Raw genomic sequence first — 18,621 nt, 5'->3', positions numbered from 1 at the left:
ACTTAGTGAATTAAATAATCATGTTTAGAAGATGGTGGCTGATGGGCTCTGCTGATTGCTGTTGTAGTTTGTTTTCCAACATGTTCCGCGGAACATTCTCAGGGTCGATGTCTTTCTTCAGCTTATTATCCAAAACTCTACTGGAGACCTGATGACTCGCATCAGGATATTGACTCATGTTTCTTATTAAATTGACTCGTGTTGAGGCAGAAATATGAAAATCTGGAGAGATTTTATTAAACTGAATCAAATTTTATCTGTACAGCAAAATCAAATGTCACAATTATGATTCTGTTACATTTTCTTATTAACATGGCAAAATTTAAAAAGGAAAAGAACCTGCACATGATAAAGTTTGCACACGTTGAGACAAAACCAGTGATGATGCTGTTAAAACTTCTCTGATCCAACATCTGACGCGGCCACAAACATGAAGATCATTTAAGAAAAACTCGAGCTGTCGGTTCATCAGCTTTCAGGGAGGAAACGTCTCTTCACAGTCAAAATCTTTTGAAAACGTCTCACATGCTGTTCCCTCTTCTCCTGGATCTGTTTTTAAATCCTTCACACATTGATGTCAAACATAAAGCTGCGAAACAAAACGCTGCAAAACATTTTTTAGAGATCTTTTTACAGATGGATGAGCTGACGTCGGCGAACGAAGGCAACGGACTCTTCGCTGCTCTGCAGAGGTGACGTACATCAAGTTAAAGTGCAAAAATGAATATTCATCACTTAATAATGTTCGCTTCTCTTTTGTTAAACATCAACTAAACAAAGATCAAATTTAAAATACTGAGCGGGGGATTTTATCTGAATTTAAAAAGTGATTCTTGGGGTTTTGTTTCGGTGTCGGCACCTAACAAATGAAATTGTTGATTTTCAGCTCAGGCTTCAGTCGCAGTGTGCGTGGAGAGAAAATTTAAATCCTGAGTCGTTACAACTTTGGATCAAAAACAAAAAGAGCTGAATATTCCAGTTTCACTGTGGCCCCTCAGGCCCCAAACTCTGACTGGCTCAGACGATTAGCTTAGCACGAATACAGGAAACGTCTGAAGTTCATTGATTGTTTTAGAAAAACAGAACAAAAATGAGAAGATGACAATTTGTGGTTTGAGATTTGTTTGTTTCGACCGTGAACCGTTTTAAAACCTTGAGGAGAGGGGACATAAAAATATGTTTCGACTCACATGTCAAGTTCTGGTTCTTGGCCTCTCCTGCTTCTCACTAAACAAATGAAATTGTCATATTAAAAAATATATGAAATAATGTAAACAAATAGCTCCTTTTTTTTACTCAACACCCAAACTGAAAGAGGCACAACGGCTCCCGTGGTTGTTGTGCGTCTCTTTGTTGTCATTTTGGTTTTGTTTGCAGTAGTTGTGTGTCTCTTTGCAGTAGTTGTGCGTCTCTTTGCAGTAGTTGTGCGTCTCTTTGCATCATATTAGGTTTCGTTTTAAGTCGTTTCGGGTCTAAGTGGTTGTTCAGGACTGAGGTCTGCAGTTATCACAGCCTGAGGGAAATCAGCTGAGTGCAGGTTTAACAGTGCCACAGCTCTAGAGACAGAAATGATTGGAAATATTTTAAAGAGAAGAACCTCCTTTGCAGAGAATCAGCTGTTTTACATGAGTCTAAATTAAGTTTAAATTAATGTTTAAAGCCTCTTCATGTTTTGTGACAGCTTTAATCCAGAACAGGAAACAGGACGGGACTAATTTCCCAGAGGCCTGAGGGAAGGCTTTTCGATGGGTCGTCAGCTCAGTGCAGGTTTCACTGACGTGTCACACATGTAGCATGTCATTGATGCAGAAGTGATTTTATAAAAAAGAACCTTCCTATGCAGAGAATCAGCTGTTACACAGGTCTCGTGTATTAATTCTATGTTGACGTCACGACGCCTCTCGTTAAAGTTCTTTAAAGGCGAACGAGAACAGGAACGTGGGTGGAGCTACTCTTTTTGTCCTCGACTGCCGAAACCACAGCTTTCAAATCTCCCAACACACAGATGGACGATTAGAGAAATGTTCAGCCACATAAAACTTAATAAACTCTCATTAATCAACAATAAATAAGGCATAAAATAAAAAAGTGCAATGATTTTAATCAGCGTTTAAATGACGTTTTGAAACATGTGCACACAACATTCCTGATGACAGACACCAGCTTGGCCTTGGTGTTCAGTCAGGGAGTTTTTCAGTAGCGGAGGGTCTGAACTGGTCCGAACGCAGAGTCGAACCCGGTGACACGATGCTGCGCAGGAGCGAAGAGGACGTCATGAGAAATGTTCCCAAGCAACGGGAACGTCTCGGAATTCAACAAAATCTTCTCTTCCCACGAGATTCAAAGTTGCGCCGTGTGCGATTCAAGCAGCCGCAGTCTTTTTAGAAAGAAATTACTTCCTGTTGCTCCACATGCTCCGGGCTCCTCGAAATACCACAAAAAGCATCAGGACTAAACGGGTGGAAAAAATCCAAACGTCAGAAGCAGCCGTCACATCAGGAACTTAAGAGGAAGCTGGACGAATTCACACCCGACCCCAGACAACAACCTCGGGGGAACAGATCTGTTTTGGGGGCGAGTCAAACAATCGGTGCTCTCTTGTTCAGAGACGTCCAAATAAAGATGAAAGATTTTCACGAGCGTTGGGAAAACTTTTGCATTTGATGCAAATCTGCAGCAGCAGCCAAACAAAGAGTTTTAAACCAAGGACGGGATCCAGATGTGACCACTGGCGTTGGCACTGTGCAGGCTGGCTGGTTACAGATCGGGCATCTGAGAGAGGAGGAGGAAGAGGAGGAAGAGGAGGAAGGTACAGGACGATGCGAGGAGTGAGTCTTTTCTTTGTTCTCTACCGATCCTTCAGGTCTCTCATCACTCGCTTTGTGATGCGACCGCACAGCAGCCCCACCAGGAACAGGACGCCCACGCTCAGTGTGATCATGAGCAGGATGTAGTTCTTAGAGGGCGACATCATCACCTGCACAGCCAGGTCTGATAAGCCCTCTGCTGGCGCCACCTGCAGGCCAGAGGGAAAGGTTCACAGCACAGCAGCGCAAAACAACTTTTAAAAAATCAGGACAACCTGGACAAAATATTTAATGATGTTTTTTTTTTTTTTTTTTACCTGCAAGGCAAAAAATTATTCTATATAATAATAAAACTAAAGCATGCACACGTTTAAAATCCTGCACAGCTCTGGACTGCTTCATTAAAAGGGGAGAAAAATAGTTTCATTTATTAATTTGTCAAAAAATTTAAATCTCTTCGTGCAGATGTTTTCATCTGTTGTTCTAGAGTTTAAATCACATAATTCATGTTATAGAATATTTGTGTAAAAACCACTTTTTGCTGTTTTAAATTGAAATCTTTTCGTTTTACCTTTGCAGCGTAGCTCCACATGTCAATTCGGTCTTGAAGTCTTTTCTTACACTCGGGCTGTAGACGGACTCTTTTATCCTGTAGCGCCTCCATCAGACACGACATCTCTGCACCGTGAGAGAAAGCGACACATTAATGACGTTCAACAGAAAACAAGATAAGACTAATGTTTTACTTTTCCTAAATCCTGAAACTGATGCATCTTTATAAATCTGAAAAGAAAAGTTCTGTACAAGTTCAAAATCCAATTTAAAAATGTAAAAGAACGCACGTCGTCCTCTGCCGGGTGTGATGGCAGCACAGTGGTGTTTGAGGTCCAGGGCGCAGGCGGTGTGAAGGACGGGGTCCACAAAGATGTCCGCCTTACTCTCCTTCAGCATGTTCAGGACTTCCTGTGCAGAGGACGAACACAAACACACCAGTTTTCACACAAACTCTGAATCTATGAAGTTAGAGCAGAAACATTTGTCGACACTGACGCTGGTCTGACCTATATTTAACTTTTTCAAACATAAGCCTTGTTAATCATTCAGTGTATTTTCCTACAGAGCAGAGACACTGAACACACCAGCAAAGGAATAATTTAACTCCTTGTTGGAAATACAGAATAATTTCCACTCACTTACTGTGTGAGTAAATTCAATAAAAATCACGTTCCACAAATAAAATTATACTTTTAAACAATCATTATACGTGAAGTCAAAATAGTCCTGAAATATTTCACTGGACAGGAGAACAGTAACAGTTATTAACCTTTTTACAGGCGTCTTGTTTGATTTTCAGCAGATTAAATTTCAGACACTCTTCCACCTGACCAGTCTGTTCCTGAGCTGCTGCCTCCTCCACACACAACCTGGAGATCTGGAGGAGGAGGAGGAGGAGGAAACGAGAAAAGGTGAGTGAGGAAAAAACATTCTGGTCATCAATCAACAGGTTTAAATAACAAAGGAGATCCAGGAGGCAGAAAAATAAACTAATGGAGACGAATCCAACACAAGAGAAAAACAGCAACAAGAAAGAGCAGAAAACCACAGAGCAATAAAACAAACCGTTAGAGGGAGACTGTAGGACTGTACCATGTCACAATTAAATATGTAAGAGGGAAGTTTAAAAACTGGTTTGATCCAAAATAAACTCACACAGTAAAGATGTGTTTGTGCGTTTACCTCGTCTGAGCAGTGCATCTGCAGCTGCGGGTCCAGTCTGTAGTCCAGCGCCGACTCCTGCAGGATCACCCGGATCTGGTCCTCACAGTCTGGAGACAACCTCTGAACCGAAGCCCACAAAACACACAATTTAAAAACAACAGTAACACACACCAGGACAGTTGAGGTGACAGAGGAACAGAGAAGCCATATTTGATTTTAAAAGTTAATTTGCCGTCACCATACCTCCACATCTTTAAGTTTAACTCAACCTTTATCCCACGTTACAGATTTTATTGTTGCCTTTTCTAAACTTTTTTATCATTTGACCCTTCTACTTGCAGTTCTGTCACATCAAATCTCTACTTGTCGCCTCCTCCTGACGTTTTTCACGGCCGGTTGTGATGTTGTGTGTTATTGTGGTTGTGGTCTAACCTGGTCAGCGTATTTGAGTTTGAGGCAGGTGATGACCTGACCCTCCAGCTCACTGTCCTCGGTCGCCTTGTTCAGGATGGGCTGGCAGAACTTTGGGATGTCGGCTCGACAGGCTTTCCTCAGCACCGGGTTCAACCTGTAGTCTGGAGGAGGACGAGGAGGATGAAGGTGTGTGAGACAGGCTCAGATTCATTCAATCTTTTTTCCAGATTTCTCAATGATGTGTGTGTACCTGTGTTCTGTGTGATCTGTCTCTTGGTGATCGTCTGTTTACACTTAGGATCCATCAGCTCGCTGTTTTTGTTCTGTTTCAGACACTGAAGAACGTTCCTGGCGTCGGCCTCGGTGCAGAACCGCTGCAGGAAGAAGTTTGTATTTAAGTCACAAACCAAACTACTCAGAGGATTGATTAAGATTTAAAGCAGCACTGTGAAACTTTGAATTCTAGTATAGCAGCTTCTAAATATGGAGAATGTTTCCGCTTTCATTCCCACTTCACCCTGAACGTCTGTTCTATGTAACTTTGGTGAGTGGGTACGATCTCCTGTGAGAAGAGTGGAACTGACTGAGAGTCACAGCTTCAACTGTCGGGATCAGGTCCAGCAAGTTGAAGAGTAATAACCACTTGTAATGTGTTTGTCTATCTAAATATTGATTATTGTGGATTCAGATTTAACACATCGATGTATCAACTCTTCTTCTTCCTCCTCCTCACCTTGATCATCTGCTTGCAGACCCTCATCAGCTGGTAGTCGAGGTCGGGGTCGTTCATCTCGCCCTCCTGCAGCTTGAAGATCCGCTGGTGACAGCGCTGACCGAGCTGCTTCTTCTGCTCCTTCAGACACTCGATCATCTGCGGAGGAGGGAGAGAAAGGAGGGGGAAGAGGAATGTGGAGCAGAGGAGGGGAGGGAGAGAGAGATCAGACAAACTAAAAGAGAAAGGACAGAGTGCAGAAGATGGAGAGAAAGGAAAGAATAGAAGACGTTCCTAATGTTTCTCACCTGAGCGTTACCAAAGTTCACGTTGGGACAAAGTCGGCTGATGTCGGATCGACACGGCTCATACAAGTCTGGGTCCAACCGAATATCCTCCGACTGAGAAAACAGGAGAAGACTTCATCATACAAACTGTTAAAGAAAAACAGCATCTAAAACGTTTTTCAGAGCAATTTGATTTTTCATTTGAATGATTTAAAATAATTTCTTAAAATCGATCTTTGCATTTGCTCTTTTTCTCAGTAAACGCATGTTTAAATAAAGTTATCAAAATGTGAACAACAGGATTGTCGTGAGTCAAACATTTACCATCTCCAGCTCCTCCACCCGCAGCTGTTTGCGACACTTGAGAGAAACCCGCTGCTCCCTGGCCTCCTGCAGCGTGTCGTTCCTCACCGTGAAGCTCAGACAGATGACCACATCCACCCTGCAGGGGAAGGTAGGAAACTTTAACTGCTCACCAAGGGTTTCAACGCAAAGCAACAAAACAGTGAAGAAGGCATTAAACACAAATGTATGTTTTTAATGGAAACTTGAACTCACTTTTTCTTGATGTTCGGACACAGACGCAGAACGTCCTCCTTGCAGGACATCTTGAACTTGTAGGAGAACCGGAAATCCTTCATTTGAATCTGAAAGTTGAGCAGAGGAAGAAAGAAATGAATGTTTATTCACATTATAAAAACTAAAACAGTTTTAATTACATCACAGGAGACAATAAATGTAATGCTGTTGGTTCAGAGCAGATTACAATTACCACAAAATACAGTCGTGTGTTTTAGAAACACAGAAACCGAACAGAAAATAAACAATAATGTTTTTTAGTAGAGAATAGATCAGTGTTTATGTTGTCGTGGAAACTGACCAGCTGGAAGTGCGTAACGCCGACTGAACACTTGTCGTTCATCTCTTTCTGGTGTTTGTTCTGAACCAGACACTCCATCAGGTCGCCTGTGTCGATCTGGTTATCAGCGACGTCCTACAACACACACACACAGATTAACAAAATATTACTGTTTACATGTGATGCATACAACCACATACGTGCAGCTATTTATTTAGCCAGGTTGTAATAGTTCTGTATGTTATAAATACGTGTGTGTGTGTGTGTGTGTGTGCTCACGTGGCAATAGGCCTGGATGACTGGTTCACAGGCTCTGATGAGCAGAGCATCAATCTGGATGTCCTGCAGCAAATAGAGGGAAAGAGTCAGACACAGGAAGTCAGAACAAAACACTGAATTCTTCACCTCACGACGGAAAAACCTTGTTACAGAAACTAAAACACAGTTTAATCCATGGTAGTGAATCATGGTCCTTATATAACTCCTAATGGTCGTAGTTAATCAGGTTTATTCTGGTTTCAGCTCATGTCAACATCATGACGAGCTTCTCTCACCTCTGACTCCAGCTCCGTCAGGTTTCCCACGACGTCCCTGCAGGCGGAGACCAGGTCCTCCAGATGATCCTGCAGACACTCCAGCTCCTGAACACACGCACGCACACGCGCACACACACACACACGTTTATTTGTTTGATTCATCCGACCAACAGGAAACGGCAGCAGCAGCCACGAGGGGCAGATGGTCTCACCTGTCCAGTGTCCGTCTTCTCGCTGCACCACTTGCCGAGGTCGGTCATGCAGCGTTTCTGAAGCTCCGGGTCCAACTTCACATCCAGCGCCCTCTGGTGGAGAATCCTCTGAACCTCCACCTTACAGTCCCGAGATAACTGCACACACACACACCAGTAACAACTGAGTGCTATTATATATCATATCATTTGATCGTTAAAACCACGTATTATTGTGTCGTAGTTGGCTGAAGTGAAGCTAATTTTCAAACGTCTCCAGTAATCGTTGTACGGCCACTTTTCATGGTTTCCTGATGTTCGGTACATCAATAATTCAACCATGACTTGAAAAAATATCCTTCTACCCAGTTTCCATCTATAGTTGCAACCGAGTAGATAGAGTTGGCTCACGTCAGATAAAGTTTGTTGCAAACACAGTCCTGGAAGATACTTAATGAAAGTATGAATCACAAAATGATGACATCGGTAAGTAAATAACTCTCCAATCATAAAGAAAAATAAAACGATTTGTTAAGAATCACTGATCTGACTTATAGGTGACAAAACAATACATGAAACCTGATTCCCAACAAATCTGAATGAGTGATTTTAATTTCAGTGGTCGGTAATCTACTGAGTTTTTTTTTATTTTTTTAGTTTTTTTTACATAGGATTAAATACTAGGATCAAATCGTAAATTTCAACCCTTCACCAGAATCAATGCTGATTGATTTAGGTCGACTCACTGTACCTGATCCTCTGGATTTACCTGTTAAATTAAAAAACATCAGAGTTACACCTGCACATCAGGCTCCTACACACAACAGACTTGTACATCAGATGATAGTAAAACAGTGAGTGTGTTTCTGGCGTCATTCCTACCCGCCGACCCTGCTCCTCGGTGCGGTAGGCATGTCGGTACAGGCACGAGAAGACGGCGCCCGAGGGCATCAGCTCGCTGGTCTCATTCCAGCCGTGGGTGTGGCAGAGGCGGGCGGCATCACCCTGACACTTCTTATACAGGATGGGGTCCAGTCTGGGATACGGAGGAAGGAATAATACACCTGTTTAATTAAAGGTGTATTATACCATAGTTTTATAGTTCAGTTAGTAAAAAAACACAAGACTAGAGCCATGTGAGGACAAATGAGGTGAAGTACAAGAGATATTCATCTTTCAGTCATTTTCATGTCAATGAGGTTTAGATCTGTTTGTATAAAATATGAAAATCAAAATGAGAAGCAGTTAAAAAGCAGAGAAAGTGAGTGTGGACAAACATTTCAAAATGATATTCAGATTAGCGTTCGTTCAGGTCGGAGGAAAACATCAGGCTCAGGTGTGGACGTATAAAACTGAATGTTTGTCAGGTTGGGCTCGGTTAGTTTTCTCTTTCAGCCCGAGCTGCTCTCTAATCCAGATTCACAGTGAACAGACTCACTTCCAGTCTCTGGATATGAAATACTGCAGCTCCAACAGTCGGTGTTCACAGTCCTCCACCATCTTCTCTGTGTACAGGTGCTCCATCAGACACGACAGGATCCTGACACACACACAAACAAACATTAATTCATTATTTTTCATACATTCACAAGCTCAAATGCTAAATGTAAGAATTTAAAACCTTTCTAATACCACAGATTGTAATTTAATTCAGGTTGCCTAGTTATATTGGATGAAGAATGTGTGTAGCCAGCTCACATTGGGTCTCCGGTGCGGATGTGTTTGCAGGCCGTCTGGATCACGGACTCGCAGGCCTCGTTGAGCGCACGGTCGATCCTGTAGTCGGCTCCAGGATCTGCAGACTGGATCAGAGTCTGCAGCTGCAGCGAAAAACAAAGTTCGAGAAAATATAGTGTCAGCAGCTGGATTTCAATTCATATTTTATTTTCTATTTATGAATCCTATTCTTATTTTTTTTAATCATGGGGGGAATGTATAAAAATAGTTTCATCAAGATAACGGTGGCAATGACGGCTGCGGTCTTACTGCGCTCTGGCAGACGCCGTCGACGGTGGCGCTGCGGTCGCCGCGTCCTATTCTCATCAGGCAGTGCAGCGTGCGGCCTTTGCGGTGCAGTCCGGAGCAGTGAGCCTCGATCTCTGTCCGACAGTGAAGCACGATCTCCGGACTCAAAGAGAAATCCTCCATCAGCATCCGCCGGTAGTCCACCATCTCTCCCTGACACTCGCCACTGACCGTGCGACCTGGAGAGCGCGAGATCACATTTGAACACAGTTAAACCCTGATAACATGAGGGAGGTGCATACTGTCATTTTTGATACAACCCTTTAATTAAATGACTCTGACGCTGCTTGTAAATCCACTGAAAATAAACAGGCTGCTCTTAGGGCTTAATATTTTCGGCTCACCGCGGTGGACGGCGGCCTCCAGGCACAGCAGCAGGTACGACAGCCGGGCCTCGCGGGCTCGCGGCAGGTTGGTGTCCAGGCTGCAGCGCTGCTTCCTCAGGTCCAGCTTACAGGCTTTAGCCAGCGAGTAACTGACCCTGTAGTCCTGAGAGATCAGCTTCTGACGGGTGGTCAGAGCATCACGGCACTGTGGAGGAAAAGGAGGAGAGTTGAATGTGATTCAGAACACAAGTGAGTTTGTAAATTCACAGGTCGATGAAAATCCGTCGCACCTTTTCTGACATGGCCTCTTCAAACTTGTGGTTGAACAGACACTTGTAGACTTTTCCTTCTCCTGCCTGAGTCTGTGCAGAGTGAAAGAGAGAAAGCAGTTTGTTTGTGTGAAGTAGTTTCATGTGCAGACTGAAATACTATTATAATTGATGTATTTAAATTAAATCTAATTTATGGACGAAGGTTCCTTTATAAACCTGTTTTTCACCTTTGTTTTGTTTGAGATAGTATCTGCTTCTTGACAGTTTATGGATTCCTGTGCAGCACTAACAATAATATGAATAATAATAATAACCCTCTATCAATCAGGAATGGATTTAATTTATGGACTTGTTTTTATCTGGTTCCATGTTTTAATGTGTGACGTTTTTGTTGCAGTAATGTTTGTGTGTGTACCTAGAGTACATTGTACAAAGCATATATCTAATATGAGATAACACACATCTATCAAATGTGGTGAAACATTTTGAGTTTGTGAATCCTAAAGATGCTAATGACCGATGCTGATGTTGATGTCTTTAACTTACGTTCTGACAGAATCTCTCTCGGTCGTCTCGACAGGAGAAGTAAAGATGTCGATCGAGGTGGAAGTCGTCTGATGACAGCTCCGCCACCCGAAGGATCGCCCTCTGACACTCTTCTTTGATTGAACGAACATGATCCTGCTGCTCCGCCTCCTGCACCAACGCCTTCTCCAGACAGGAAATCACTTCACCCTGGGAGTGCACGTCCTGATGAGGGGGAGCGGTGAGAAAGAGGACGAAGGTATGAGATCAACGTTCAACCTGTTGTATCCAGAACCTCCAGACTTTATATAACTACACAGACGATTAGCATCTCCTTACAGTCAGGTCTATCTGTCTTTGTTTATCTTAATCCAAACACAACTCACACACACACATGCACAACCTCAGTCACTCACACTGCTCCCACCTTGTGTCCTACGTTGATGCTGCCGCATCGCAGGCTGTTGATGTCCTCTTTACATTTGTCCATGAAGCCACAGATGAGTCGGAAGTCGCTGAAGACGATACCGGTCATCTTGGTGATGTACTGGTTACACTGGTACTCGCTGATGTTGCTACGGTGATCCACCAGGCAGGACACCAGGTAGCCCCTCCCTCGCTCCTCCTCGTTACACTCCTTTAACTGAAGGTGTCAGGCAAATGTTTTAGGCTCTTTCAATGTTCAGATTCTTGTCAATCAGTCAATCAGGGTATTGATCCAATTCATTCTAAAGATCTTTCCTGATTCCAGACTCACCTCAGTGATCGTGCTCTTACAGACCTCTGTGGCGACCGACTCAAACTTTGGATCTGTGGTCAGATTGAATTTGTAGTTCCACAGGAGCTGATGGAGAAAATAAAACATTTGTAACATGACATTTTTATAGAGATTGCAAGTTTAACTTATTCAGAGTGAACTAAGGATCGAAAAGGACACGAATAAGAATTCTTTGGCACAAGAATGCCAAAGAAAAGTTCCAGCTTCAAATATCTGAATATTTGCTTTTTCCCCAGTTGATTAACTTCAAACTAACATTTGACTGAGTTAACTTGAGCTTTCTGGATCAAGCATCTGAAATTTTACACAATGAAAAGTAAATCGATGGATAATTAAAATAATTGTTAGTTGCAGTCATCTTGCACAACCTTCCGATCACCTCCACCGAGCAGGTGATGTTTTCACCCCTCTTCGTTTCCTTGTTTGTTTGTTGCAGGATTACGGAACAACTACTAAACAGATTTCCACAAAACCTCCTCCTACTTCCCCTTCTTTCCTTACTTGGCCAACTACTTCCTGCAGGGGCTCCACCTACAGGAACTATACAGGAAGCAGCTCACCTGGCTCACTCGTTTTCAAACACAGACACCTGACTGACAACATGGTGGAGGCCTCCTCCTTTCAGGTTTGGACTGTGTACATGACCAACATGAGTTTGTGTTGTTTGATGGTGAACAGACTTGAATTGAGGTCAGTCCTCAGTGTGCAGAGCTTTTTATAAACATGGTGCAGAGTGAAGTTAGAAAACTTTGTGTTCATCCTACCTGGTTTATCTGCACTGAAGATTTTATACTTTATCAAATGAAACTGAATTCAAGTCATACAAAAGAAAAAGGGTGATTTAGGGGACTGTTGGGTCTTGGCGGAGGTATAAGCTCTAGTATGACATTTAGTTGGATTTTCTTTAGCTGTGTGAAAAGAAGTTTCCGAATCTCTCTGTTCTGTCTCATCTGTTCTCTCTTCATCTTTCTGCCTTTTTATTTATGTGTCTATTGTTTTCCTGCCAGCGAAGCTCCAGCTGCAGCAGCCACAGATAACAGCGAGAGACAGTCAGTCCGCCCAGAAAATAACACCAAGACAAAAGTGTGTGTGTGTGTGTGTGTGTGTGTGTGTGTGTGTGTGTGTGTGTGTGTGTGTGTGTGTGTTGTTGTTAATTGCAGCCACAGCTTTCCCGGTGCTGCAATAAAAGGTCCATTAACCTTTTGGCATTTCAAAGACCTGTCTGCTGTTAACTGCCGTGGACTCTGGACACTGGAGCTTTATTATCCAGACACTGAGACGAAGCTTTAAGAATCTCTTACTGAAGAAAAGAGAACAAATGTCGGACTGAATGTCAGAGGGTGATGAAGGTTCAAGCAAAGTTTGTGAAGGTCGTCGGTCACTTGTCCAGTGACTATTTACAGTCACTGTGTGCCTGTGCGTGTGTGTGTGTGTGTGCCTGTGTGTGTGTGTGCGTGTGTGTGTGTGTGTGTGTGTGTGTGTGTGTGTGTGTGTGTGTGCGTGTGTGTGCGTGTGTGTGTGTGTGGGCGTGCGTGTGGGCGTGCGTGTGTGTGTGTGGGCGGGGGGTGATACTCACATGATTGCAGTCGGGAGCAAGCTCACTTTCCTGCAGAGAGACAGAGAAAAGAAAGAAGTTAAACTCAAAAACAAGTTATTCAGAATATTCTTCAGCAAGATTCACTATTCTGTTTTGTAGTATTAATTGTAGTATTAATCAATATTTATTATACTGGAAGTATTCTTAGAGGCAAAAATTACCATCCCCACTAAAAAGCTAATTTCATATCTGTCTAAATATTTTTTCATGCTGCAGCCGGCAGGTGATTTTTCGGACTCTGAGCTTCACTGTAATGTTGTGTCCAGTTTGTTTTATCTGTGCTCAGAGTCTGTGTTTGAATTGGAAGTGATGTAGTTTCACTGCTTCTTGGCAAACGGCAGGGCGCAGTGACTGTGGCCAGCTTGTTGTGACAGTGACGTTTCCAGGTTTGTTCTGAACAGAGGCCGAAACCCAAAACCAGTTCTCACCAACTTTATCCAGCAAACAGCTGATTCTGAACCGAGGTGCTGCAAGAACGGACAAAATAATTTGCTTAAAAAGAACCTTACAACCATGAACTTTACATTACTGTTTTTAAGAGGATTAAATAAAGATATATCAATTATATTCAGAAACAACTTACTAACTCTACCGTTAAAGAACTGAAATACTGGTAAGAACAGAGGTCTTAAAACAGACGTGGATCAGTGGATGGAGCTTTAGTTTGGGGGTCTTGCTCCCATATACATATCTTTCCTCAGGGGCCCATTGTCTCTATAATCTCTTACAATTTCTCCAAATGTCCACCTCTCTACATTTTAAATTAAAAAACAGTTTGGTCAGCTGCTGAACACATCGTCCATCTGTGCGCTGAGAAATGAGCTTGACAGTTTCTTTTGAGTTTCAGTGGAGGAGATAAGACCAACCACAAACCATGAGGAGGATGATCCTGATATCATATCAGTGTGTTCTTCATTTCCCCCCCAACGACGACAACAGTGGTTTGATAAGAGCAAAGCAGCAGAAGCTCTTCACTGCTTCATTGTTGACTATAAACAGCGGTTGACTTTATTCTTACAGCATCGCATCACTTTGCAGTAAAGCGACATGAACATTCCTGATGTTGACTCCTCTCTGCCCACTGGAGCTTCTCCTCAAAGCTCCTTCTTCTGGCTTTATTCGCTGTCATCAACATTTCAAAGACAGAGCAGCAGCGGGCGTAATGAGGAAACACAGCCTCCGCAGCCTCTGAGATTAAAAACTTCCCATTAGCAAGACAACGAGTTATTAATTAATGAAGAGCTGCAGCACTCACATCAAAGAGCTTTGAAACAAGAGCACATTAATCAAGTAGACTGAAGCAACAGAGGCTAATTGTGTGTGGGGTGGAGGGAATGTGACAAGTCTTTGTTTATCTTGCTGGAAACCTCGGAGTGAATACGATGCTCGGCACTAAATGTTCTCTGTGTGAAACTGACCTCTTCACGTCTACGCTGACAAAAGCTTCACTGTCACAAAATGTCTTGTTGCTCTGCAGCCCCACATCGTACCAGTGTTCTTTCTTCTGTGAATAAAGAGGATTCAAATGACATCGTCATCTCGTGACCCTTTAGATTCATCCTGTGAGCCCTTAAGGCTCTCGATCCCTAGGTTCGGAAACGCTCAAACAGATAATGATAATTTGCCTGAAAGTAAAAGTGGCCGCAAGCATCTGTGTGCGTTGCAAAGAACCAGAATCCAAAAGCACAACACGGTAAATAGCCACAGTGAGAGAAAACCACCCCGTCCCAACGACAGGAGGCTGAAACTGCCCCACAACAACAATGTCCTCCACCCTGTCGATCCAGAGCCAGTGAGAGTCTGACTGTGGCCTCGGGCCTGTTTGTGCAGTGACTGTCTGAGCGCGGTGGACTTTGTTGTTTTTCTCCCAGACGTCCATCAAGTGTCAGATTTCAGTGCTTAGAACGCCACAAATAAACTCTGTGACACTGCACCGTAAACACGCTGGGCTGTGTGAGTGTGTGCTCGGACAGTGGGGGGGTGTAACAAAGACCTAAGATTTGAAATTTCCCGAAATTAAGTTTTAAATATGAATTGATCCGACTCACTATTTTTCTTTCTCTGTGTGTGTGTGTGTGTGTGTGTGTGTTTGTGTGTGCACACATGTATATCTATAGTTATGAGGTTCCATCCCATCCTTGTGAGGACATTTCTTGAGGGTTGAGACTTGGATTTAGGGTTTGGGTTAGAATTAGGATTAGTTTAGGTTAAGTTAAGCATTTAGTTGTGATGGTTAAGGTTATGGGTAAGGGATAAGTGAATGCATTATGTCAATGACTGTCCTCCTAGCTATAGAGAAACCCTGTGTGTGTGTGTGTGTGTTTTGGGAGTGTGTGTCTTCGGGCTGTATGTGTGTGTGTCTTGGGGGTGTGTCTCTCTCTGGAGAGGAGGCAGATTTATAGGAGCCATTTACCTCTTCAGGAGGCCACAGCTGTTATTGAGTTGAAGCGATGTAATTATCTCAGTAAAGAGGGCATCACTCAGGGCCGGTGGTGTGTGTGTGTGTGTGTGTGTGTGTGTGTGTGTGTGTGTGTGTGTGTGTGTGTGTGGGTGGAGGAGGGTTGTCGACGTCAGCATGGTGGATAATAGAGGATGACGTCAACATGGTGCTGGGGCAAAAAGGGTTTCAAAATAATGGGTAGACACAATGAAAAGTCTGAAATGATTACAGGACATGAACCCTCTCCTGTTCACCTGACTGAGGAGTTAAAAAACACATGAACGGAGTTAAGTGATTCACCAAAACAGTGTGTGTGTGTGTGTGTGTGTGTGTGTGTGTGTGTGTGTGTGTGTGTCTTTGTGTAAAATATTTGTTTTGGAAAGACGTTTAACACTGTTCGTCACCTGACAGCCGGATGATTACACACACAGGTTGATGATTACTTGACTGAGCCTTGACTGCGGTGGTGTGTGGGGGAGGGACAGAGGTTAAAGAAGTTTCGCAAAATATATTGTTTTTGTTAGTTTTGTGTTTGTCACGTGGTAGAAACCTCAACACACCCAGTCGCTCGCTCGCTGTTAACTTTCCTCACATTTTCCTGCTGCATTCTCACATGAATTCACTCAATCATTGTCCAGAGCAGCTGACTCTTAACATTTGGGTTCTCACATAAAAACACGTTCAAACTTCAGTGCAGGACTGAGAAGCAGCTTCAGCTAATATTTCTCGCTGGTGTGTTGAACGACCACATCAGTCCGGGGTCCTCTGCGGGACAGGCGGGGAGGTTTGGGGGCCCTTTACTCATCTATGCCCTCAGAGACCCTTAGTCTCATAATCTGTCAGTGTCTAAGTGGCAGGAAACAGACAGAGGGATTAAGAAACTAAGAAAAGCTCATGTTCACAATAATTCATTTTTTTAAATAAGGTTGCTTCATCATGACTCCATGAGATCCACAATCAAACATCACGTCTCCACAGCCGGAAATTTAAAATCCAACATTTTAATAGGTTGCTTTAAAAACCTGCAGATACTTGATGACTCCATAATTTTATTATTAATAATATTTTGTTGTTTTAGCGTGAATTAGTAGGTTCACTTTTAAGTTTTAAGCCTTTACACGAACTTACTGATGCATATTTGTGGCTCTTGATGCTGTAATGTTACAAATGTAAAGACTAAAAGGATTATTTCATTTTGATCTTATCTTAAAACAGACATATCTGTAAAGTAAATCATCTTTAGTGTGTGTGTGTGTGTGTGTGTGTGTGTGTGTGTGTGTGTGTGTGTGTGTGTGTGTGTGTGTGTGTCAGGTGTGTGGATGTTTACACCTGTATCAGCCGGGGTGGCTCTAACCCACCGAGGCGACACACCCAGCCGCTGCCCCATCAGCTCTTCCGGGGAGCGGCGTGTGACTCCCCCTCGGCCCTCCGCTTACCTCTCTGCGGTCCTGCAGACACTCCAGCACGGCCAGGTTGTTGGTCCAGGTGTGTTTGGAGCAGAGGCGGCTCAGGTCCTCCCGGCAGGCCTCCTCCTCCGACAGCTTCCACCCGCTCGCCCTTCGAGGCTGCGAGGCCCCGGCGGCGGCGGCGGCAGGTGCATCCCTGAGAGCGGGGTCCGCGGCTCTGAGGACCGGAGGGCCGGGCGGGTCAGCCGGGCCGCTGACAGCCTTCAGGCCGAGGACGGAGCCGGAGCCGCAGAGACACAGGAGCAGAAAGAGCCGCAGCTGCAGGCGACCGTCCGCCGCCATCTTCACTCCGCTGTTAACAACAGTGGCCACAGCGCTTCACTTCCGCTCAAGCGCTTCAAAATAAAAGTCCTCCTAATGTACAACTTCCTTTCTTTTAAAAAATAAAAGCATTTATTCTGCACTTTATAAATCTCCACTACGTCGGATTTAAAAGTTCAGTAAATCTCTTCACAGACAGAAAATGCCCTGAAACTTTTCTAGCTACCGGACTTGTTTATGCTCATTGAAAAAGTCTCCTGAGTTATTTATTTATTTTATTATTATTTGTTAGTGATTCTTTTTCTCTCATCACCGTATCGACACTGATGTCAACTTCGATTGTGATAAATGCTTTAAGGTTTGTAACTAAACACCTTTCGAGTTTTTATGACAATTGAAGACTGCCACAGATTCTCTTTCCTGTTTGGAAGGGGGGGGGGAGAGATAAGGTGTATTCAGCTGCAACATGACACTTCACCACTAGATGTCACTAAATTCTACACACTGAACCTGTAAAGCCACGGTCTGATTGATAGTAAATAAAGATGGATGACGTGACAGCTCCCAAAAGTGAAGCCAAACCATTTTGAGCACCTCCTGGTGGCTGGCTGCAGTATTGGTATTGGTTATACACCCATAAATATGTGTGTGTGTGTGTGTGTGTAGCTGAATATGATGGGAACCAGTCAGAGCAAAAATCCTCCCGGTTTAAAGCTGACAGCTGCAGGAAGCTTTTCTGGGTCATCACAACCCACACTTCCAACCTGCTTTTAAATTGAGTCACAAGTTCCAGCGAAAAGGAGTTCACTGTTTTTGTTACGTTTTCTTTCTTTTACCACAATTGACATAAGTATTTGAAATTTTGAAGTTTGGTCATTAGATTCTAATAATAACAAATCTCTCAAATCTCACACTCAATATTTTCTCCACAGCCACTTAATTTGTTACTTCTATTCTTACTTGAGCAACAAGACGTGTGAAAGCAGCACTCAGCTGTTCCAGAGCTGACTCAGAGCGCAGCAGGAAAATCCTCAGGAATCTGAGCTTTGATCGTCTCAGGAGAAGATCGAGTATGAGCTGGTTTTTATTCTTCTCTATGACATTGTAAGGTCTTATGTGTAAAGTGCCTTGAAATAATATATTTAGTGATTTGGAGCTACACAAATAATAATGTATTGACATCCTCATTCATTTATCAGTTATGTCTGATCATATTATTACAGCATGAATCTTCAGTGTAATATGGTTGTTTATGTCTGTATGTTGATCCTGTGACACCAGCTTTGATTGGCTCCAGCCCCTGAAAGGATAAGATAAGATAGGCTGTATAGATAACGCATATAGAATTTATAGATATTAGAAAATTCACTTTTACCTAAAACACTGAGTCCTTGTCGTTGTCCCAC

At 43.3% G+C, this 18,621-nt stretch overlaps 1 protein-coding gene across 2 annotated transcripts; it reads right to left on the bottom strand.

Annotated features, from left to right (window-relative positions):
* Positions 1-213: 213 nt before the first annotated feature.
* LOC109644501 (Golgi apparatus protein 1-like) lies at positions 214-17,293 on the bottom strand. 2 transcript variants are annotated; one of them, XM_069526295.1, is made up of 27 exons: positions 16,925-17,293; positions 13,028-13,057; positions 11,431-11,517; positions 11,101-11,316; positions 10,695-10,898; positions 10,167-10,238; positions 9,895-10,081; positions 9,512-9,729; positions 9,224-9,345; positions 8,964-9,065; positions 8,408-8,561; positions 8,277-8,294; positions 7,547-7,684; positions 7,353-7,439; positions 7,078-7,140; positions 6,820-6,933; positions 6,498-6,586; positions 6,264-6,381; positions 5,961-6,053; positions 5,674-5,811; positions 5,191-5,314; positions 4,959-5,101; positions 4,545-4,646; positions 4,132-4,239; positions 3,650-3,770; positions 3,379-3,485; positions 214-3,016 (listed from the first exon to the last, which is right to left on the bottom strand). In XM_069526295.1, the coding sequence occupies exons 1-27, from the start codon at positions 17,234-17,236 to the stop codon at positions 2,849-2,851; spliced, it is 3,435 nt and encodes a 1,144-aa protein (XP_069382396.1). In that variant the 5' UTR covers positions 17,237-17,293; the 3' UTR covers positions 214-2,848. The 2 variants fall into 2 exon arrangements, with proteins under 2 accessions (XP_069382396.1, XP_069382399.1); XM_069526298.1 differs by lacking the exon at positions 8,277-8,294.
* Positions 17,294-18,621: the final 1,328 nt, after the last annotated feature.

Source organism: Paralichthys olivaceus, chromosome 1 (assembly GCF_024713975.1).
Source record: "Paralichthys olivaceus isolate ysfri-2021 chromosome 1, ASM2471397v2, whole genome shotgun sequence".
In the NCBI taxonomy this organism is placed as follows: Eukaryota; Metazoa; Chordata; class Actinopteri; order Pleuronectiformes; family Paralichthyidae; genus Paralichthys; species Paralichthys olivaceus.
This window is presented reverse-complemented; position numbering and strand designations above follow the sequence as displayed.